The sequence below is a fragment of the Saccostrea cucullata genome, unplaced genomic scaffold (genome assembly GCF_032062105.1).
Source record: "Saccostrea cucullata isolate Sc308-1 unplaced genomic scaffold, CSIRO_AGI_Scuc_v1 ctg11695, whole genome shotgun sequence".
In the NCBI taxonomy this organism is placed as follows: Eukaryota; Metazoa; Mollusca; class Bivalvia; order Ostreida; family Ostreidae; genus Saccostrea; species Saccostrea cuccullata.
Window position 1 is genome coordinate 4430 of NW_026931535.1, and position 24708 is coordinate 29137.

At 33.2% G+C, this 24708-nt stretch overlaps 1 protein-coding gene across 2 annotated transcripts; it reads left to right on the forward strand.

The window, feature by feature from the left end:
- The first annotated feature begins 6691 nt into the window (after window positions 1–6691).
- Window positions 6692–11176, forward strand: LOC134232919 (galectin-5-like). 2 transcript variants are annotated; one of them, XM_062714914.1, is made up of 5 exons: window positions 6692–6830; window positions 7104–7405; window positions 8522–8604; window positions 9071–9287; window positions 10999–11176. In XM_062714914.1, exons 2-5 carry the CDS (start codon window positions 7259–7261, stop codon window positions 11113–11115), a joined length of 564 nt encoding a protein of 187 aa, XP_062570898.1. In that variant the 5' UTR covers window positions 6692–6830; window positions 7104–7258; the 3' UTR covers window positions 11116–11176. The 2 variants fall into 2 exon arrangements, with proteins under 2 accessions (XP_062570898.1, XP_062570899.1); XM_062714915.1 differs by having other exon boundaries at window positions 6719–6826.
- Window positions 11177–24708: the final 13532 nt, after the last annotated feature.

A 24708-nucleotide genomic window follows, 5' to 3' on the forward strand; every position in this document is an offset into this window, starting at 1 on the left:
TGTCATAATGCAATTGGGTACACTGCAAGTAGAACTATTATAGAACTTAAAATGATTGGAAAGATAGGGTTCCATATCAAACCAGACAGTGCGATATACCTTCGGTGATCCTGGGTCTGAATTCATTGCTAGGTTTACAAATCTATCAAACGTTATTTGCGGGGTACGTCCTGAATACAGAATGACCAAAATTACTAAAATACTGCCACCAATTACAGTTACCAAGAATTTCTTCTGTATGAGAAGGAAAATCATAATTCTGAAATGCAGTAGCATCATGTCAATATTTTTTTTTTTTAAAAAGACAGGGTTGTTAATTTCTGATGTAGAAAATATTCATATAGACCAAAGGGTCGAATTAGTTAAAAAATGAAATTTATTTGATGAAATCTGAATTTGTAAATAGATTGCATTATTGAAATCTCGTTCTTACCTTATAGTTATTTGATAAACGAAATTAAACTCCAGTGGTACAAGATCTTGCACAAGTGTAAAGTAGGAAAGGAATTGTTGAAATGGTAAGAAATATTGCTAATGCTAGCTATCAGGTCATAGGTAGTGCAAATAATTTAAATATAGCAAATACCTGTTATATTTCAAATGTCATTTATTTTTACCGTTGAAGTAAACGACTTATTTGATCGAAGATTTTAATCTTCTCGTTCACTTGGAGTAGGAGTGGCAGATACTTTATATATTTTATATATACATATATAGCTAAATGGATATACTAATGTGAAGGAATACGAAAAGATAAATAACTGATAATGTATATTTATCTTACTGGTTTTACTAAAAGGATGTCGTCGATGGTGCAAAGAAAGAAGTAGTGTTGATTTAGATAAGCAAAAAAAAAATAATAATAATAATAAACTTACTTTGAGTTGAAGCCCAAACACATCGTATTTATAATATATATATATAATATACAAATTTATAATAGATAAAATTTGAAACTGCTTATAACGTGAATTAGATGACCTCAATAATTGTTTTTAGTTTTAAAAATGTCCTTCTTCACGAAAAATAGATTTCATTTTATTTAAATTTCTTTGGAGAATAATGAAAAAAGATTTTGTCCTTAAACATTAAAGTCAAACCTAGGATAGACACCTGTGCAACGGCTATACTTTATATATTAAGAACTATTCCCAGTAATAACTTTGATATAATAGCTATGACACATAAAATCTCAGAACTTTGCCAAACTCTCCAAATGAAAATATTGCTTCAAATTGTTTTATCCTGGTAATCGTCACGATGCATTAATTCCGATATTTTTTTTATTATGTAAACATTGCTTTTAATCATTTCAACCAAGAAAAGTATTGTGTTATCGCCATTAAGTACCTGATGGTTTAACCATCTTTATCTCTCCCCTAAGGTTGCAAGGGACCCTTTTTCTTAAAAAATACCAGGCATGACCTACGGAGATATACTTGAGGTCAACAAAATAAGAATGGGATACATTTTTGTAGGTTTGTTAAGTGTACTTCCGTTACCCTTATCTCAAAATTAATTTAATCTGCATATATATTTAACTGCTCATCTGAGAAAATGGACGAGCCATTCTTCCCAGATTTGGTTGATTATCACCAAAATTTGGCTCTCAGTCCCACCCATACAACATCCCAGTCCTATAGCAAGGGGTATTAAACACCCGGTTTTCTGTAGATTAATGAAAGTCCTTTTGAATAGTCATTAAGTAGTATAGGACCATTCAGTTTCCTGCTGTAATGCACATCTTTTTCTAAGTGGAATCATCAATGTTTCCATTTGTTTTATCCTCATGATCTTCATGCTACCCTTAATTGAATTTACACTCTCCGAACATTTTTTTTCAACATATTTATATAAATCTTTTATATATTTGACGAAATTATGTCCCACAAACCATGAAAAATATGCTTACCCACGAAAAGTGACCCCCACAAATTAAAATGATTCCACAGTATTCATTTTTCTACAAACAATATGAATTGTTCAAAGGGATATTTCAGTTTTGTAAACCAAAACTTTTTCCTTATAAAAATCCAAGTACCAGCCATATCTTTCTTGCATTCGATAGCTATGGAAAGGTTTAAGCAATATTGATGTTATTTCATTGCCCCAAGTTTTGGTAAAAAAAATGTTAAAGGTCTATTTTACATGCAACGTATTTTAAAATGTCATTCAGCATTCGATTGATATTATAACATTCCTCAAAATCTTTTTCCAGTTGTTAACATTTTTAATCTTCCCAACAACCACAATGAGTTTTAATTACCATATCTATATTGGATTCAAAAACTGCACAAAAATACTTACAAACAAAGATACATAGCAGGTTCTAGTAAATGTTATACCAAGCCTAATTCTTCACACCTCAATAAAATATTAACAGTAGTGTAACAGTGGTGTAAAACCGAAGTGGATACCTGAAATTCTTAGGGAACTTCTTGAAAATTTGAAATCGGAAAGTATTACCAAAATCAAAGAAACTTAGGACTTTTCAACTTTACAACCATTCAACGGATAAAGTCCAGGCTTTTTGATATTATTGACAGTTTTTTTTCAATAAGAATGGATCTCGTAAATCACCTTGCCATTGATTATTTGCAAAAATTGTTTTGTTGAAAAACATTCTGATTGTACTCACAAATGCTCTGAAATTGATTTAAAAGATGTTAACAATTTTGATTGACAATACATGTATCTATGTAAAATTTTAAAGACGCTACAAGAAGTGGAAATTAAATCACTGTTATTTGTTAAAAATACTTTTCCCTATTAATTCCTTTGGAAAAAGTTGTTATAAATCTAGCGCCGTAAGTTTTATGGCCCCTGCAGCCAGGTTTATATTGATAAAAATTATAAGATTTTTCTTAAGTATATGCTTATATTTCTTAAGCATATTCTTAGCTGAGTAATATGCTTAATTTCTGTTGCATAAAAATTCTAAGCAACATGCTTAGCGATTCTTAGCTAAGCATATCGCAATATGCTTAAGTACACTGTTGCCATGTCAATAGAGTCACTTCCGCTTTCACTTAAATGTAAACAAACACATGACTGTCATGATGAAGAAGCAAAGACATAATATTATGAAAATATTATTCATATTTATTTAATTATTCACTTTTCCTCTTATAACTATTTTTTGTTATACATTGTATTTTGATCACTTTAACAGATCGAAATATTTTGTTCGATATTGATGACATGTTTTATGATCATCTTATCAGAAAGAGAGAGAGAAGAGAGAGAGAGAGAGTTATGAATAAATCGTGGAGGATGTAGCCTAGAGAAAAATTTGCAAACTGGAAAGGAAGAGCGAATCGAATTAATTTTTAAACTAAATTATTTTTTTTAGAATTAGAGGAATATTTTGTATACACTTTTTCGATACACTTTTTTGAGCTTAAAATAAAAGATACCCCCACGCAGTCTAACAAATATGTTTCATAATTTGATATTTTACTTAAAAAAGACGTTAATGGTAATCTAATTATCAAGCTTTATGATAAATGCGATCATGTAAACTTTTCAATCTTCATCTTCCCTTGCTAATGTAGTAATATACCTTCATCACCTTCATACGGGGTTCATATCTCTCCGTTGATTCGAGTGAGAACATGCTCTATGCATGAACAATTTCTCGAGGTAAATTATTTACAAACAACCTGCTGAAACAAGAATATCAGCAGTCTCGTTTAAGGTAATCATTTTTTAATTTCCATGGTCGATACAACGACCTTGTCAGTAAATACAATTTATCATTAAGTCAAACGTTGACTGAAGTTTTTCATACTAATTGTTATATCATTATATACACATTGAATTGTCGACAGATTTTTCCGTTGTTTTCCGATCATGACAAGGAGGACACACCGGATGTGACTGGTCAGCAGGGAATGCTCATTCCTCTATGGCACCGGATCTCACCTCTGATGTTTCAGAGGTCAATGTTTGTTTGGCTCCAGTGTTGTATTGTTTAATGGACTTTTCAGCTTTAATATTAATCTGTGTGTTTCCATGTCCATGTATTCCATGCAAGGTATTTATGTTAAAATTCAAGATAATAAGTTGCATTTTAATATACATATCTCGACTTGTTGACATTCATTATTAACTCGAATGTTCTCAGAATTATCTTACATGTCACATAAATAAGTTGCAGTTGTACGTTTGCTTTGGCTTATTGAATCAAATAACTTGTATGTCGACATGATAATGTTACATCTTGCTTGAATTTCATTATATAAATATTGCATGTAGTTGAGTGTAACATTGAAAATTTTCACCCCAAGAAAACCATTGTCAACCGAGGCGCAAAATTTGGCTCTCAGTTGCAAATTTTCAACATGTTGGTCTAACTACATGCTATATTTATTATATTATACTGAATGTTTTATACAAATACATATTACAGTGAACCGTGCGCGCATAAATTCCGCGCAGTCGCGATTTTTTGGAATAACACCCGTCGTCAAGCAATTTGACAGTTGCTACGCAGGAGGGCGTGGCTTCATAAATCACGGGTAGTAGTGTTTTTTGCAAAATGTTTCTCGAAAAACAATCAGATTCAACACAATTTACATGAAAGTATAATATATACAATTAGTATAGTGTTAACGTTAGTAGGGTTACATATGTAGCATTAAAATTAGGTTGTCTTAAGATATTTAAAATAATTTGCAAGTGTGAATGAATTACTTTGCATGTTAACATGAATAAGTCGCATGAATATATACATTATGATATTTCAAGTTAGTCTAATTTATCTTGCATGTAAGTGGCAGAAATATGACATTATAATAGTTATTAGCCTTTGTGTTTATACCCCGGTATTTAATTTTAACTGATATTTTCCGTGTATCGGTATCAGTGTACGCAATCCATGAAGCGCAAGGGGGGGGGGGGGAGAACTAAAGGAGATGCTTACTGCATCTTGCAGAGTGCGTTTAATAAAACGAACATTGACAGTGGCATTCATCAACGACGTAAATAATGTGTCAGTGTGGAAAATATTTTTTGTTTACTTCCTTGAAACCAAGAATAATTCTGACAGAGATTTTATTATTAATATGATAAAACTTAAAATAGAGTTTTATACCCCTTTTAGTCTCCGAGGGTTTTATCAGGCTTCTGAAAATACGGGAGGGGAATTTAAAATTAAATATTTGTTATGTTTTTTATTATTTCAAGGAAATAAACAATATGAGATATTTTTTATCTTCGTGTTCCAAATTCAAGGAAGTAACTCTGTTTAGATTTTTAGGGTGGAAATATCCTACTTGATACATATTGAACAATTTCCGGATAAATTATGTTTACAAACAAGCTGCTGAAACAAAAATGTTGTATTGTTTAATGGGTAATTTAATATTAATCTGTGTGTTTCCATGTCCATGTATTACAACGATTTATGTTAAAACAATTTATCAATAAGTCAAACGCATTTTAAGTTTTTCATACTAATTGTTAAACCATTATATACACACTGAGTTGTCGACGGATTTTTTTGTTGTTTTCACATAAATAAGTTGCACACGTTTGCTTTGGCTTATTGAATCAAATAACTTGTATGTCGACATGAAATGTTACTCCTTGGCACTTGAATTTCAATTATATATTTCAGAGATCAGTGTTTGTTTTGCTCCAATGTTGTATTGTTTATTGGACTTTTCAGCTTTAATTCTAGTCTTTATTTCCATGTAAATGTATTCCAAGATGTTTATGTTAAAATTCAAGATAATAAGTTGCATTTTTTAAATATACATAACTCGCTTGATGACATTATTAACTCCAATGTTACCAGAATTATCTTGCATGTCACATACATAAGTTGCAGTTGTACGTTTGTTTTGGCTTATTGAATCAAATAACTTGCATGTCGACATGATAATGTTACATTTTGCTCGTATGTCATATACAATGTATTAGGCGTTAGTTGCTTTTGCATTGAAATTAGATTGTCTTTAGAGATTGATAACTTGCGAGTGTAAATGAATAACTTTGCATTTTAACATAAATAAGTCGCATGAAGATATACATTATAATATTTCAAGTTAGTCTAATTTATCTTTTATGTAAGTGGCAGAAATATGCTATTATAATAGTTATTAGGATTTGTGTTTATACCCCGGTATTTAATTTTAACTGATATTTTCCGTGTATCGGTATCAGTGTACGCAATCCATGAAGCGCATGGAGGGGGGGGGGGGGAGAGAGAGATATCAGACCTTAAGGAGATGCTAACTTCATCTTGCAGAGTGCGTTTAATAAAACGAACATTGAGAGTGGCATTCATCAATGACGTAAATAATGTGTAAGTGTGGAAAATATTTTTTTTATTTACTTCCTTGCAACCAAGAATAATTATGAGACAGAGATATTATTATTAATATGATAAAACTTAAAATAGAGTTTTATACCCCTTTTAGTCTCCGAGGGTTTTATCAGGCTCCTGAAAATACGGGAGGGGAATTTAAAATTAAATATTTGTTGTGTTTTTTATTATTTCAAGGAAATAAACAGTATGAGATATTTTTTATCTTCGTGTTCCATATTCAAGGAAGTAACTCTGTTTAGATTTTTTGGGTGGAAATATCCTACTTGATACATATTTTTGGTTCTTTTTTTTTTTAGCAATCATCATTACGCACACTAGAAATCATAAAAATGAATTCCATATTTATATTTAATGAAAAAGCGTGATACATTTAGCGAAATTCTTCCTTGTGAAACACTAAGCCGAGAGTATAAAACTGTTATAAAACTGTAAAGTCAAGTATTTTTTCCTGTAGGGAAACTCACACAATGCAGATTTGTTGGAAGGAGTACTGTTGGTATTATACCTCTGTTTTATTTCTTCTTAATGTTCAAAAATGAACTTTGTTATAAGTATTTTGCTACTGATAGAGATGAAATATTGTTTAAGCTGTTCTTTTGCAATACTTCAAGTAAACTTTTTAGACTAAAGTATATTGTATAATTTTCTGGATATCTGAATAGCGAAAATCATTCCAATTTACATATTTCATCCTTATTGATGTTACATATTGTGTATTTGAATTCAATCCTTTGAAATAATGTTAACCAATTTTTCATTGATTTTGCAGGTGACAGCGAATTTTTAGTCCACGTGCACACCGTGTACAGATATCAGGTGCTATAACCGGTCTTTTGATTTGACGCTAGATACACGGGTTACCTTCCGTACATTTCATTCAGCCGCAAATCAAGTTTCATAACACTACCACCAACTGAAGTATTCATGCCGCCACCTTATACTGAAGGATGCTGTGGTCCCCACACACACGGCTGGGAGTGTACACCTCCACAACCACCAGGTGCTGGATGTCCCCCGGCTTCGTACCCCCCTTCTTATCCCTCACAACCACAAGGTCCTATTAACAACCCAGTATGTATTCTGATTACATAAATTAACATTTGTTGTGTTTTTCTGTTTAGCCAATCGTGAAATTGATCTGAATGCCATTTTCGAGTAAATGTATACAGAAAAACTTTAGCTCTTGATGAATTATGCCTTTTTGACAAGTCTGTGTGATTTACACAACAGTAACTGAAGTACAACTTGATAAAATTCCTTAGATAGAGTTGAAAAAAAAATGAAGATAAATAAATAAAAATAAATTATTTTCTTTTAAAAACATTTTAACAACTTATGTTATATAATTTTCATAGAACGTTGATATTCATACACTGTATCTGCTGTTGAATAAAGTTTTATTTCAGATCCTCGTAGAATTTAGTAAATGTTTTTCTTCCTTATTTACAATAATTGATAGAGAAATGCATTGAATGTATTGATAACAATTATCTATTAGTAGTCTGCCATTTTCTGAAATCATACATTATATGTGTTACATTTGCTATTCGTCCATTTTTAGCTTTCTAATCCAATTATCTTCTAACAGATATCTTTGATAAAGTTAAAACCTCTAACATATGCCAAAACTTTCTATTATATGTAATATATCAGTATTTATCAAATATTCAATCAATAGTACACAGTGAATTTGGGAAGGAAAATGTTTTAGCTTGTCAATTCCAAGTTCCAATGAGCTAATTTTCATCATCTTGTATGGTGCACGTCGATTTAAAGACTTTCCCAATCTGGAATGTTTTAATGGTTTGGAGATAATTAATATTTATTTACATTTGCTGTAACACTTAAACGTAAAATATTTAGCTATGTTCACCCAAACTGGATGTTTATCCTTTCTCAAAGACATCCTTTAAAAGGATTTTTTTTATCTTTTTAACTTTCTTATCGAGAAGTTTTCACCAATATGGAGACTCCACCACTTGCCGGTGGAGGGCTGCAGATTCTAACCTATACTCGGCTTTCCTTTCCGTACATGTACCATTGAGCAGTGAGGGGTCTACTCTTTTTCACCCCAACATCTACTGCGACACGGGACCAAGGTTTATGCAGACTCATCCGAAGGACCCTAAGGGATTTGTAAACGGATTTACAACGTCTTTTAATGACTTGTCTTTTATGTTTTTACAGCCGATTCCTTTCATGGGCTTTATCGCTCCATCTGGTATGACGGTGGGCAAACTCATACATATAACAGGGGTAGCCGGTGACAGGTGAGCTTTTCACTCTGCCCAATCAGTGACCAACTCAAAAACTTTTATGTTTAACTTTAGGAGTACATTTCACGTATTTCAACTTAAAATCATGGACTACTAAGTTTTCAGTGAATTATAAAATAGTCTAAGTAAGTTTGAACTATGTTGCCATATGAATCTGGTAACTTTATAGTTTAATTTTTACATGCATGAATTTGTTGTTACAGTTTTAGTTTCTTTGAAGAATAATTTTCAGTAAAAATATCTTTTGAATATATGCCCTTTTATTTCTCATAGTCAAAGAAAAGATGTGAAATAATTTTTTTGTCGATTTCACGCAGAGTATTTAGTAAATTTTTAATTACCTTGATATAATTCCATGTGAAACCAAGCAAAACTACTAGGATTTGAATGGAATTTTGACACACGCGTAAGTTATGGTAAAATTTAGCAACTTGTCATATACATTTTTTTTTATTTTTAGGTTTTCGGTAAATATACAGGATAACGTTGCCGACGGCTCTGATATTGCCCTCCATTTTGATGTGAGGATCAATTGGGAAGGCAATAATAGCGAGATTGTACGCAACAGTAGATCAAACGACCAGTGGGGACCCGAGGAGAGACAGAAGCCATACTTTCCCTTCCAACCAAAGGCTAACTTTGACATAATGATCCTTTGTGAGCAACATTGCTTCAAGGTACATAACAAAAGCATTTTAGTCATATTTTTGTTAAGCTACAGAGCTGTTCCTGTTGCCCGTGTGGCGCAGTGGTTATTAGAACGTCTGCTCTGGAGTTGCGAAGTAAAGAGCTGATCCTTCCGTTGTGGGTTGGAATCCCACAATGGGACGTGAAGGTCGATTCTTCGGATGTTACAGAGCTGTCCATGATCATTTGGCTATTCCATCCTCGTTTTTCTAGCCCAGTGAGATACAGATCGGTGGGAAGCATGATAATATTTTGTGCATATGTTCATTGGCAAACTGTGTTTCTTCTCTATTTGATTACTTTTGATTTAATTTCTGTATTTAACTTTATATAACTTAATGCACCCATAGCTCCCTTTTTCAAAGAAAATTATTTAAAATCATATGTCAGTTTTACACATTTTTACTATTCTCAACAATCAAAATGGAAAGTGAATTATCATACCTGTATTAGATTACTTTTCTTAAAAATAAAAATATCAACCAAATCTCTTTCTTTACTCGATCTAAAATATTTACAATACTGAAGGAGAAATTTTATGAATAGTGCACCAATACCTGTTTATTTGGGTAGTGGTCTTCATCAGACGTAGATATCTAAAAACTACAAGTAACTTAAAGAAAAATTCACATTTTTTTTCCGAAATGAGTAACATCAAAAAGTACGACTTTAAAAAAAAAACACTTTTACTACCATTCCCCATGATAAATTAAAGTTCATTAGCTTTTTTGACATCATAGACAGCTGCTTTTTCATTAAAACTGGAACTCGTTAATTTACTTATCTTTGATATTGGTGATTCCAGAATGGGTTTGTGAAAAACTTTCGCACTGTACACACAAACTCTGAATTAGTTGATATAAAAAGTTTCTATAGTTTCTGGTTGACAATATTTGTGTAGGTTTTAGAAAAAGGCGTTAATGGTAAACAAACAATTAAACTAATAAGATAAACGTGATGATTTTAACTGTTCTATCGTCGACTCACCTTATGTTTGTTTCAATATACCCTTATCACCTGCATATGGCTATATTAAAGTATAGAAAGAGATGTTGTTGATACATAACATTTTTGAAGTCAGCATTTCGCAAGTTCAATGGTCGATGCAATGACTTTTGTCAACAAATATACAATCTGTCACTAAGTCGAATACTGACTGACATTACGCATAATACAACGGGTGTGATGACCGTTCGACAAGGGATACTTATTTTTCAATGGCACGTCATCTCATCTCTGATGTGTTTGGAGGTCTGTGTTTGCTCTGTTCACGGTTGTTTTGTTTCAATGGCCTTTATGGGCTAATTGCTGTTCTTTATCTCCATATTTTTTAAAACAGAGGTTTAGTTCTTCTTATTTTAAATGTTCTCCTCGCGTGGTACAGTTGTTAGAGCATAATTATGTTCCTATAGAGTCACGAAGTAGGGAGTTGATCCTAATGTCGCGGGTTCGATTCCAAAATTGGGACGTGATGACCGTGTGAACGGAGGTCCCGTGTTGCAGTAGGTGCTGGCATGATAAAAGATCTTCATTGTTCAAATGCCCTTGAAAAAAAATACCAAGTGCTAATAAAGAATAAAACACCATATTGAATGCATAAAATGAAAAATGTTCCACGCAAAGGATTCAATATTGTGCTTTTTTGAATTAAATGGATATAAATTATTGTATAAAGAAATTGGTTGATTTTTTTTCTTTTAGGTTGCTGTTGATGGCAAGCACTTTATCGAGTTTAAGCACCGCTTACAACCTTTGGATCGCTTCCGGTTCTTGGGCATAGTGGGTGATGTCAAGGTCACGCAGATTAGAATTCAGTAATACGGATCAGTGGCCATAATGTGAAAATGTTTACTTATGTTATTTACTTTCCATTATGTTTCTTTAATTTAAAACATGGTTATTCTTTTTCAAAACTTTCTAATAATGTTGGTTATTGTTGCTTTTTGTTGGTGTACATAATACTCATATCAGATTGCATGTATTACATATTGTTTGATGTATTAATTACTGTAAATCACACTTTTATTCGCAAAAACTTTATTTTTGCTTAATTACGCTAGACAGTGTGGAATCGAAAATTTCATTCTCTCGTATATCATTATGTAAATCACAAATTCGTGAACATTTTGTTTCGCTAATGAAGAGTTAATGACTATCTCGCGAAAATAAAAATTTGCGAAAATATAGTGATCTACAGTAAATTGAATCTTTGTTTTGCTTTTTATTTAAAAATCATTCATTTTTATTCATGCATATTCCTCTTATGTCGCCCTTGTGAATAAGAATGTTAATTTTGATGCAGTTTTCATTTGTATTATTGTTATAACTAATTGTACACGAATTGAAATTCATTGAAATTTTCAAAAACAAAGTATTGTACCTTAGAAAATGGGAGATTTAAATTATGACATATCTGAGGTATATACATAGATTAACATGCAGGACTTATACATAATTATATATGTATACAGATTTTTTTTTACCTCCACGATAGATAAGATTATGAGAAAAAAAATCATCAGTCGATCAATAGCTATATAGTGTTGTTAAAGGTTCGGATGCCTCAAGGCAAGAAAGAATTAGTTAAAGACTCTTTATATACGCATAGATATTTAATGAAAGAAGGCCTCTTTATGTAGAGTTCCAACATGTTTCTTTTATTCACCAGTTAGTTCATTTCATAACATGTTTGTCCATTTTGTTGCCCAAAATCAATACTACCATAATTGCTGTAGAAATATACATAGTATATAAACATGCTTATATTTTTACAAATCCATGTATTTAATTAATAAAAAAACTTGATTTTTTTCACTCATTATCCAAAATTATGAATAACTTAATTTTGTACATAATCATGAGTTAAGGATACAGCATTCATTATAGCATCATCAGCTGCAATCCGGGCTATTGATTAATACAGCCATGATTTAAATGTGCTTTGAAACGAAAAGTCTAATTTTAATTAGACTGGGAATTTTGAAAAATTATTGCATTTTATGTAATTTGTGAAATGTTTCGCCTTTTTAAATTTAAACTTCAATTTAACCTTTGCTCATTAGAAAATGTAAATTAAACGTACAGGTATTGTATTGATCTGGTATCAGGTTTTATAGGTTTCATCATGTAAAACACTAGTATTGATTTTTATTGAAGTATTGAAAAGAGAAAGAACTTTTCATTTCTTAAGTTGAGAAAAAATATTAAGTTATATCCCTTTTTACGAAGTTGCAAGTAAGTACAAATACTTATGCTGGAATAAAGTTTATCATTTCCTTTTTTATACAAAAAGGTTTTGAATTATTCTTTTTGAATTTTATTCAGAAGTACATGTACATAATATTATAGTACAGAAAAAAATATAAGATTCGATTAAGATTCTGTTATCATCATTAAGTTTGTTGAAAAGTGCAAAAAAAAGTTTACTCTAAGTACACAACTACTACTGAATATTTTTTGTTTGCTTTGAACTTTTTATGATTTTGTGTTTATAATTTTTGAGTGCCTTTCAATGTACGTGCTTTGAAAATTCAATTAAATGATATTAATTTCCTATTGTGGTTGTTATTTTGTTAGATTTGTAATTGTCTGCTGGTGATTTTAGCTCACCTGGGCCGAAGGCTCAAGTGAGCTTTTCTGATAAAAATTTGTCCTTTGTCTGTCGTCGTTGTCGGCGCCGTCGTAAACTTTTCACATTTTCATCATCTTCTCAAGAATCACAGGGCCAATTTCAACCAAACTTGCCACAAAGTATCCTTAGGTGAAGAGGATTCAAATTTGTTCAAATGAAGGGCCACGCCCTCTTCCAAGGGGAGATAATTATGAATTAGTGAAAAATTAATGGCATTTTAAAAAAATCTTCTTCTCAAAAACCACTAGGCCAAGGAAGATAAAACTCATGTGGAAGCATCCTCAGGTAGTGTAGATTCAATTTTGTTCAAATCATAACCCCCGGGGATAGGGTGGGGCCAAAATGGCCGATCAAATTTTTACATAGGACTAGATAGGGAAATCTTTAAAAATCTTCTCCTCAAGAACCACTGGGCCAGGAAAAATGAAACTCATGTGGAGGCATCCTCAGGTAGTGAAGATTCAAGTTTGTTCAAATCATGACCCCCGGGGGTAGGATGGGGCCAAAATGGCTTATCAGAGTTTCACTTAGGACTAGATAGAGAAATCTTTAAAAGTCTTCTCCTCAAGTACTTCAAAGCCATGATTAGTGATATTTATGTGAAATCGTTCTCAGGTAGTGTAGATTCAAGTTTGTTCAAATCATGACCCCCGGGGGTAGGGTGGGGCCAAAATGGCTTATCAAAGTTTCACTTAGGACTAGATAGAGAAATCTTTAAAAATCTTCTCCTCAAGTACTTCAAAGCCATGATTAGTGACATTTATGTGGAAGCATCCTCAGGTAGTGTAGATTCTAGTTTGTTCAAATCATGACCCCGGGGGGTAGGGTGGGGCCACAATGGCCGATCAAAGTTTTACATAGGAATATATAGGAAAAATCTTTAAAAATCTTCTCCTCAAGAACCACTGGGCCAGGAAAGATGAAACCCATGTGAAATCATCCTCAGGTAGTGTAGATTCTAGTTTGTTCAAATCATAACCCCCAGGGATAGGGTGGGGCCAAAATGGCTTACTAGTATCAAAGTTTCACATAGGGCTAGATAGGGAAATCTTTAAAAATTTTCTTCTCAAGTACATGTACTTCAAAGCCATGATTAATGATATTTATGTGGAACCATCCTTAGGTAGTGTAGATTCTAGTTTGTTCAAATTATAACCCCCTAGGGATATGATGGGGCCACAATGGGGGGGGGGGGGTTACAAGTTTTACATTAAAATATATTTAAAAAATTCTTCTCAAGAATAGCAAAGCCATGATTAGTGATACTAGTATTTATATGGTAGCAATTCTCAGTAGTGTAGAATTAAATTTGTTCAAATCATAACCCCCAAGGGTAGGATGGGGCCACATTATAGTGGATCAAAATTTTACATAGAAAAATAAAGGGAAAAATCCCAAGAACAGAAAAGCTATGTTTAGTAATATTGACATGTGAGCATCCTCATGAATTGAAGATTCAAATTTATTCAAATCATGGCTCTTTGGGTTAAGGATGGAAACAATGGGGAATCAAATTCAAATTATTATGAAGTTATATATAGGAAGAAAATAATTTTAAAAAATCTTTTTATCAAGAACAGCAAAGTCATATGCTCTATCAAAATGAAGGCATTCTCAAGCAGTGTTAAAATTCAAGCCCCCCCCCCCCCTTCCCCTTTCAGTAAACTTTTCAGTTCTAATCTGATTTGTGCTTTTGATCTTTGGTATCAGGTTTTATAGGTTTCATCATGTAAAACACTAGTATTGATTTTTATTGAAGTATTGAAAAGAGAAAGAACTTTTCATTTCTTAAGTTGAGAAAAAATATTAAGTTATATCCCTTTTTACGAAGTTGCAAGTAAGTACAAATACTTATGCTGGAATAGAATTTATCATTTCCTTTTTTATAAAAAAGGTTTTGAATTATTCTTTTTGAATTTTTTTCAAAAGTACATAATATTATTACAGAAAAAAAAGATTCAGTTAAGATTCCGGCTGTTATCATCATTAAGTTTGTTGAAAAGTGCAAAAAAAGTTTACTCTAAGTACACAACTACTATTGCATATTTTTGTTTGTGTTTGAACTTTTTATGATTTTGTGTTCATATTTTTTGCGTGCCTTTTAACGTACATGCTTTGAAAATTCAATTAAATGATATTAATTTCCTATTGGGGTAATTATTTTGTTAGATTTGTAATTGTCTGCTGGTGATTTTAGCTCACCTGGGCCGAAGGCTCAAGTGAGCTTTTCTGATAAAAATTTGTCCTTTGTCTGTCGTCGTTGTCGGCGCCGTCGTAAACTTTTCACATTTTCATCATCTTCTCAAGAATCACAGGGCCAATTTCAACCAAACTTGCCACAAAGTATCCTTAGGTGAAGAGGATTCAAATTTGTTCAAATGAAGGGCCACGCCCTCTTCCAAGGGGAGATAATTATGAATTAGTGAAAAATTAATGGCATTTTAAAAAAATCTTCTTCTCAAAAACCACTAGGCCAAGGAAGATAAAACTCATGTGGAAGCATCCTCAGGTAGTGTAGATTCAATTTTGTTCAAATCATAACCCCCGGGGATAGGGTGGGGCCAAAATGGCCGATCAAATTTTTACATAGGACTAGATAGGGAAATCTTTAAAAATCTTCTCCTCAAGAACCACTGGGCCAGGAAAAATGAAACTCATGTGGAGGCATCCTCAGGTAGTGAAGATTCAAGTTTGTTCAAATCATGACCCCCGGGGGTAGGATGGGGCCAAAATGGCTTATCAGAGTTTCACTTAGGACTAGATAGAGAAATCTTTAAAAGTCTTCTCCTCAAGTACTTCAAAGCCATGATTAGTGATATTTATGTGAAATCGTTCTCAGGTAGTGTAGATTCAAGTTTGTTCAAATCATGACCCCCGGGGGTAGGGTGGGGCCAAAATGGCTTATCAAAGTTTCACTTAGGACTAGATAGAGAAATCTTTAAAAATCTTCTCCTCAAGTACTTCAAAGCCATGATTAGTGACATTTATGTGGAAGCATCCTCAGGTAGTGTTTATTCTAGTTTGTTCAAAATATGACCCCAGGGGTAGGGTGGGGCCACAATGGCCGATCAAAGTTTTACATAGGAATATATAGGAAAAATCTTTAAAAATCTTCTCCTCAAGAACCACTGGGCCAGGAAAGATGAAACCCATGTGAAATCATCCTCAGGTAGTGTAGATTCTAGTTTGTTCAAATCATAACCCCCAGGGATAGGGTGGGGCCAAAATGGCTTACTAGTATCAAAGTTTCACATAGGGCTAGATAGGGAAATCTTTAAAAATTTTCTTCTCAAGTACATGTACTTCAAAGCCATGATTAAGGATATTTATGTGGAACCATCCTTAGGTAGTGTAGATTCTAGTTTGTTCAAATTATAACCCCCTAGGGATATGATGGGGCCACAATGGGGGGGGGGGGGTTCCAAGTTTTACATTAAAATATATTTAAAAAATTCTTCTCAAGAATAGCAAAGCCATGATTAGTGATACTAGTATTTATATGGTAGCAATTTTGAGTAGTGTAGAATTAAATTTGTTCAAATCATAACCCCCAAGGGTAGGGTGGGGCCACACCGGTGGATCAAAATTTTACATAGAAAAATAAAGGGAAAAATCCCAAGAACAGAAAAGCTATGTTTAGTAATATTGACATGTGAGCATCCTCATGAATTGAAGATTCAAATTTATTCAAATCATGGCTCTTTGGGTTAAGGATGGAAACAATGGGGAATCAAATTCAAATTATTATGAAGTTATATATAGGAAGAAAATAATTTTAAAAAATCTTTTTATCAAGAACAGCAAAGTCATATGCTCTATCAAAATGAAGGCATTCTCAAGCAGTGTTAAAATTCAAGCCCCCCCCCCCCTTCCCCTTTCAGTAAACTTTTCAGTTCTAATCTGATTTGTGCTTTTGATCTTTGGTATCAGGTTTTATAGGTTTCATCATGTAAAACACTAGTATTGATTTTTATTGAAGTATTGAAAAGAGAAAGAACTTTTCATTTCTTAAGTTGAGAAAAAATATTAAGTTATATCCCTTTTTACGAAGTTGCAAGTAAGTACAAATACTTATGCTGGAATAGAATTTATCATTTCCTTTTTTATAAAAAAGGTTTTGAATTATTCTTTTTGAATTTTTTTCAAAAGTACATAATATTATTACAGAAAAAAAAGATTCAGTTAAGATTCCGGCTGTTATCATCATTAAGTTTGTTGAAAAGTGCAAAAAAAGTTTACTCTAAGTACACAACTACTATTGCATATTTTTGTTTGTGTTTGAACTTTTTATGATTTTGTGTTCATATTTTTTGCGTGCCTTTTAACGTACATGCTTTGAAAATTCAATTAAATGATATTAATTTCCTATTGGGGTAATTATTTTGTTAGATTTGTAATTGTCTGCTGGTGATTTTAGCTCACCTGGGCCGAAGGCTCAAGTGAGCTTTTCTGATAAAAATTTGTCCTTTGTCTGTCGTCGTTGTCGGCGCCGTCGTAAACTTTTCACATTTTCATCATCTTCTCAAGAATCACAGGGCCAATTTCAACCAAACTTGCCACAAAGTATCCTTAGGTGAAGAGGATTCAAATTTGTTCAAATGAAGGGCCACGCCCTCTTCCAAGGGGAGATAATTATGAATTAGTGAAAAATTAATGGCATTTTAAAAAAATCTTCTTCTCAAAAACCACTAGGCCAAGGAAGATAAAACTCATGTGGAAGCATCCTCAGGTAGTGTAGATTCAATTTTGTTCAAATCATAACCCCCGGGGATAGGGTGGGGCCAAAATGGCCGATCAAATTTTTACATAGGACTAGATAGGGAAATCTTTAAAAATCTTCTCCTCAAGAACCACTGGGCCAGGAAAAATGAAACTCATGTGGAGGCATCCTCAGGTAGTGAAGATTCAAGTTTGTTCAAATCATGACCCCCGGGGGTAGGATGGGGCCAAAATGGCTTATCAGAGTTTCACTTAGGACTAGATAGAGAAATCTTTAAAAGTCTTCTCCTCAAGTACTTCAAAGCCATGATTAGTGATATTTATGTGAAATCGTTCTCAGGTAGTGTAGATTCAAGTTTGTTCAAATCATGACCCCCGGGGGTAGGGTGGGGCCAAAATGGCTTATCAAAGTTTCACTTAGGACTAGATAGAGAAATCTTTAAAAATCTTCTCCTCAAGTACTTCAAAGCCATGATTAGTGACATTTATGTGGAAGCATCCTCAGGTAGTGTAGATTCTAGTTTGTTCAAATCATGACCCCGGGGGTAGGGTGGGGCCACAATGGCCGATCAAAGTTTTACATAGGAATATATAGGAAAAATCTTTAAAAATCTTCTCCTCAAGAACCACTGGGCCAGGAAAGATGAAACCCATGTGAAATCATCCTCAGGTAGTGTAGATTCTAGTTTGTTCAAATCATAACCCCCAGGGATAGGGTGGGGCCAAAATGGCTTACTAGTATCAAAGTTTCACATAGGGCTAGATAGGGAAATCTTTAAAAATTTTCTTCTCAAGTACATGTACTTCAAAGCCATGATTAATGATATTTATGTGGAACCATCCTTAGGTAGTGTAGATTCTAGTTTGTTCAAATTATAACCCCCTAGGGATATGATGGGGCCACAATGGGGGGGGGGGGGTTCCAAGTTTTACATTAAAATATATTTAAAAAATTCTTCTCAAGAATAGCAAAGCCATGATTAGTGATACTAGTATTTATATGGTAGCAATTTTGAGTAGTGTAGAATTAAATTTGTTCAAATCATAACCCCCAAGGGTAGGGTGGGGCCACACCGGTGGATCAAAATTTTACATAGAAAAATAAAGGGAAAAATCCCAAGAACAGAAAAGCTATGTTTAGTAATATTGACATGTGAGCATCCTCATGAATTGAAGATTCAAATTTATTCAAATCATGGCTCTTTGGGTTAAGGATGGAAACAATGGGGAATCAAATTCAAATTATTATGAAGTTATATATAGGAAGAAAATAATTTTAAAAAATCTTTTTATCAAGAACAGCAAAGTCATATGCTCTATCAAAATGAAGGCATTCTCAAGCAGTGTTAAAATTCAAGCCCCCCCCCCCCTTCCCCTTTCAGTAAACTTTTCAGTTCTAATCTGATTTGTGCTTTTGATCTTTGGTATCAGGTTTTATAGGTTTCATCATGTAAAACACTAGTATTGATTTTTATTGAAGTATTGAAAAGAGAAAGAACTTTTCATTTCTTAAGTTGAGAAAAAATATTAAGTTATATCCCTTTTTACGAAGTTGCAAGTAAGTACAAATACTTATGCTGGAATAAAATTTATCATTTCCTTTTTTATAAAAAAGGTTTTGAATTATTCTTTTTGAATTTTTTTCAAAAGTACATAATATTATTACAGAAAAAAAAGATTCAGTTAAGATTCCGGCTGTTATCATCATTAAGTTTGTTGAAAAGTGCAAAAAAAGTTTACTCTAAGTACACAACTACTATTGCATATTTTTGTTTGTGTTTGAACTTTTTATGATTTTGTGTTCATATTTTTTGCGTGCCTTTTAACGTACATGCTTTGAAAATTCAATTAAATGATATTAATTCCCTATGGGTTGTTATTTTGTTAGATTTCTAATTGTCTGCTGGTGATTTTAGCTCACCTGAGCCAAAGGCTCAAGTGAGCTTTTCTGATAAAAATTTGTCCGTTGTCTGTCATCGTCGTCGATGTCGTCGTCGTTGTAATAAACTTTTCACATTTTCATCATCTTCTCAAGAATCACAGGGCCAATTTCAACCAAACTTGCCACAAAGTATCCTTAGGAGGGCCACACCCTCTTCCAAGGGGAGATAATTATGAATTAGTGAAAAATTAATGGCATTTTAAAAAAATCTTCTTCTCAAAAACCACTAGGCCAAGGAAGATAAAACTCATGTGGAAGCATCCTCAGGTAGTGTAGATTCAATTTTGTTCAAATCATAACCCCCAGGGATAGGGTGGGGCCAAAATGGCCGATCAAATTTTTACATAGGACTAGATAGGGAAATCTTTAAAAATCTTCTCCTCAAGAACCACTGGGCCAGGAAAAATGAAACTCATGTGGAGGCATCCTCAGGTAGTGAAGATTCAAGTTTGTTCAAATCATGACCCCCGGGGGTAGGATGGGGCCAAAATGGCTTATCAGAGTTTCACTTAGGACTAGATAGAGAAATCTTTAAAAGTCTTCTCCTCAAGTACTTCAAAGCCATGATTAGTGATATTTATGTGAAATCGTTCTCAGGTAGTGTAGATTCAAGTTTGTTCAAATCATGACCCCCGGGGGTAGGGTGGGGCCAAAATGGCTTATCAAAGTTTCACTTAGGACTAGATAGAGAAATCTTTAAAAATCTTCTCCTCAAGTACTTCAAAGCCATGATTAATGAAATTTATGTGGAAACATCCTCAGGTAGTGTAGATTCTAGTTTGTTCAAATCATGACCCCCGGGGGTAGGGTGGGGCCACAATGGCCGACCAAAATTTTACATAGAAATATATAGGAAAATTCTTTAAAAATCTTCTTCTCAAGAACCACTGGGCCAGGAAAGATGAAACCCATGTGAAATCATCCTCAGGTAGTGTAGATTCTAGTTTGTTCAAATCATAAACCCCAGGGATAGGTGGGGCCAAAATGGCTTACTAGTATCAAAGTTTCACATAGGGCTAGATAGGGAAATCTTTAAAAATTTTCTTCTCAAGTACATGTACTTCAAAGCCATGATTAATGATATTTATGTGGAACCATCCTTAGGTAGTGTAGATTCTAGTTTGTTCAAATTATAACCCCCTAGGGATATGATGGGGCCACAAAGGGGGGGGGGGGTTCCAAGTTTTACATTAAGATATATTTAAAAAATTCTTCTCAAGAATAGCAAAGCCATGATTAGTGATACTAGTATTTATATGGTAGCAATTTTGAGTAGTGTAGAATTAAATTTGTTCAAATCATAACCCCCAAGGGTAGGGTGGGGTCACACCGGTGGATCAAAATTTTACATAGAAAAATAAAGGGAAAAATCCCAAGAACAGAAAAGCTATGTTTAGTAATATTGACATGTGAGCATCCTCATGAATTGAAGATTTAAATTTATTCAAATCATGGCTCTTTGGGTTAAGGATGGAAACAATGGGGAATCAAATTCAAATTATTATGAAGTTATATATAGGAAGAAAATAATTTTTAAAAATCTTTTTATCAAGAACAGCAAAGTCATATGCTCTATTAAAATGAAGGCATTCTCAAGCAGTGTTAAAATTCAAGCCCCCCCCCCCCCTTCCCCCTTCAGTAAACTTTTCAGTTCTAATCTGATTTGTGCTTTTTCGTAGCCAATTTGCTCAGGTGAGCGATGTGGCCCCTGGGCCTCTTGTTGTGAAGGGGGTTGAAATAATTTTAATGTGACAATAATACACGTATAAGAAAAGAATAATTAGTATCATTTACATTGTGTTTAAGATTAATTATCGTACTGAGTGTATTTTTTATTTCTTTGAGATCAGTGAGCCAAAGGCTCTGTGAAATAACGTTTTTGAACGAAATAAGTTATTGTAAACTTTTCATATTCTTGTCAAGAAGCACCCGAGCAAATTAGAATCAAACTTGATTTAATATCGTTTGATGGAGGGGGATACACGCTTGATCTGAAAATAAAAGACCACCTGGAGGTCATCAAAAATCATGAATATGAGAAAAAATCTTTAGAAGGCTCATTCACTGAGCCAGAAAGATGAAAGTTCTATAAAAGCTGAAACCTTGCTAATCTAGACAAGTTTGTTCAAATCACACCTTCCTGGGGAAGAATTAAAATGTCAGTATATAACCTAGTATATTAGTGTAGTAAACTGTTTCTTTTAGCTAGGCTAGCAGAACCATGATCAAAGTTAGTGTTTACACGATATAAATACAGTAGAATCACAGGCACCTGACGTTACTTATTTTTCTTTTAATAAAAAAGGTATGGGTATATTTTTTTATTATTAAAAGAAAAATAAGTATAACGTCAGGTGCTTGTGTGTAGAATCACACATTAACGTGGCTTTAAATAATCGAGGTTTGAAGAAAATAATCTAGTTCGTGGGTTTTTGATTTCGTAACTTAAAAATTACTGAATATTTTGATTATTATTTTTTTATTTTTAATTTTGGGACGGACTTAATTCTCTTCAAACTACGAAAACAACGAAAAATAACATTTCCACGAAAATAAGTGATTTCGAAGTATTCAGGTCTCTTTTACTTCAGAGTACAATTGAGGTTTTTATATGTGCACTATCTCGTGTTTTTTTTTTTTAATGTTAAACCCAGAAAAAAGGAAAATCATAACACATGCTGTTATGGAATGCCATATACGACAGCCAACTGCTTACTGCCAACTGCTAACTGCTTACTGCCAACTGTCAGCTGCTTACTGCCAACTGCCACACATATTTGAATAAATTTTATTGTTATATTGATATTTATGTAAATTCGAGAAAAAAAAGGCGCGGATCTATAGGACATTTTTTCCAAAAGGGTCACTCTGGTAAAAAAAAAATCCAGCCCAGAAATTTCTTGACAAGAAAAAAATGCGTAAAGTCCTTTCCTAAATGTGAAAATTTATTTCGGCCGGGGAGAGGGGGCTCTTATGCGTCATACCTTAATGTGTATGACATTTATCATACCAACTTAACACGAATCCACATTTTCGGTTGGGGAAGGGGGGGGGGGGTTCTAAGGTCCCTTTTAGTTGATTTATTTTATACATTAAATGACTTTTAGTTGGTTTAGTTTGCGCATTAAATAACTGTACAAATTTCAGAGAGGTGTTCCGGACCCCTCTCTCTAGACATGCATGTAAAGCATATCTTATTGGTACAAATAGAGATATAAATGTTTGATCGGCGTTTTCTAAGTGGAGGGTCCAAGATCAGTTATACCGGTAGTTCGTTTAGTTTATTTAACGTATGACTGTACAAATTTTAAATGCCCCCCCGAGATCTATGCATGTGAAACATTACAGGGACGTAGCAACGGGGGGGGGGGGGGGGGGGGGGGGCATAGTCCCCCCCCCCCACCCACTTTTTTTCCCAACATTACCTTTACTATTGAAAATGTATATTGAAAGGATGGTTGCCCCCCCCCCCCCACTTCTTACCATAGTAAGTATAATGATATCAAGGATATGTAGTATTGGGTGGAAAAAAATGTAAGTGAAAGGTAGTTGGCCTTAAAAAAAAAGTTACCCCCCCCCCACCACCACCACCACGAAATAGGATTTTCGAGTTTGGGCTATTTCCTTTTTTTTTTGCTTGTCAACTTTTTCAGGTAAGTAAAAAAAAATTTCTCTGGTTGCCCCCCCCCCCCTTTCAAAAACGATGCTACGTGCTTGCATTATAACACACAGAGATATACATCTTTAATTTGAGGAAATGTTTAACTATAGAATATAATGGAAAACGGAAATTTATTTTCAAAACATCTTTCTCTGCGAAACGACAAATCTTTTTTTTATTATTATTCTCTCTTCAAAGGTTTTGTTGTCTCCGGGGGAGGGGATTCTTTAATGTGAGGAAAGTTTAACTATAGAATATAATGGAAAACGGAAATTTATTTTCAAAACATCTTTCTCTGCGAAACGACAAATCTTTTTTATTATTATTCTCTCTTCAAAGGTTTTGTTGTCTCCGGGTGGGGCTTCTTTAAAGATTAAAAGGAGAAAATAGTCATTTTATTACCTATTTCAAATAGGAAAACAAATTTAAAAAATAATAAACAATGTACTTTATCAACCGCATACATTTAATATTACATAAGATAAAACATATTGGTCATTTTATTCAATTCAATTTTACCAAGGTGACCCCCTTGAAAAAAATGTCCTGGATCCGTGCCTTTTTTCCCCTTTTTTGTGAAAATTCATATAAATATCAATAAAAATATAAAATTTATTCAAATATGTGTGGCAGTTGGCAGTAAGCAGCTGACAGTTGGCAGTAAGCAGTCAGCAGTTGGCAGTAAGCAGTTGGCTGTCGTATATGGCATTCCATATGCTGTAAATTAAAATAAAATAAAAAAATAAAAAAAAAAAAAAAAAACGCTAAGTATATGGTGGACTTTATCACAGTTATATTATTATAATAAATGGACCAGGGTATGCTTCAAATAGCATGCAAAAAGTGAACAACCTGATTTTATAAAGGATATATCAGTGCACTTAAAAAAAGATGTCCACAAATCTGGTTTTGTTAGTAAACTTTACGGAAGTATCATCGGGTGATCTCGTCTGTAAAGAAGTCTGTAAAGAAGTCTGTAAAGACGAGATCACCCGTGGGTTTCCGACGATGGGAAGTAATGAGTTAACCGATTTTCTGAGTATGAATACACTTTTATTTTCAAGAAGATGTTTGCTTTCTTTTATACAAAATTTAAAATAAAAAAGGAGTGATACCATGAAAATAAATTCAGATCGATTATAAAACTAAAAGGTATAATTTGAAATGCAATGATCTGTAAATATTGAATATTTCAAATATAAGTAAATTATTTAACTGTCACGGTGATCATTGTATTTTATATGTAGGGAGAGGACTTACTGATAAGGATATACAAAGTGTTAAAATAACATCAATTTATGAATTAATTAACATAATATATTAAATCCGCTACCGCATACTGTTCAAAACTAATTATATAGGAAACATTTTAGGTACGACTGTCTAATAATAGCGTGACGTCATATACCGGAAATGCCTTATTAGGCTGGGTTACATATAAAAAAAAATTGCAAACTG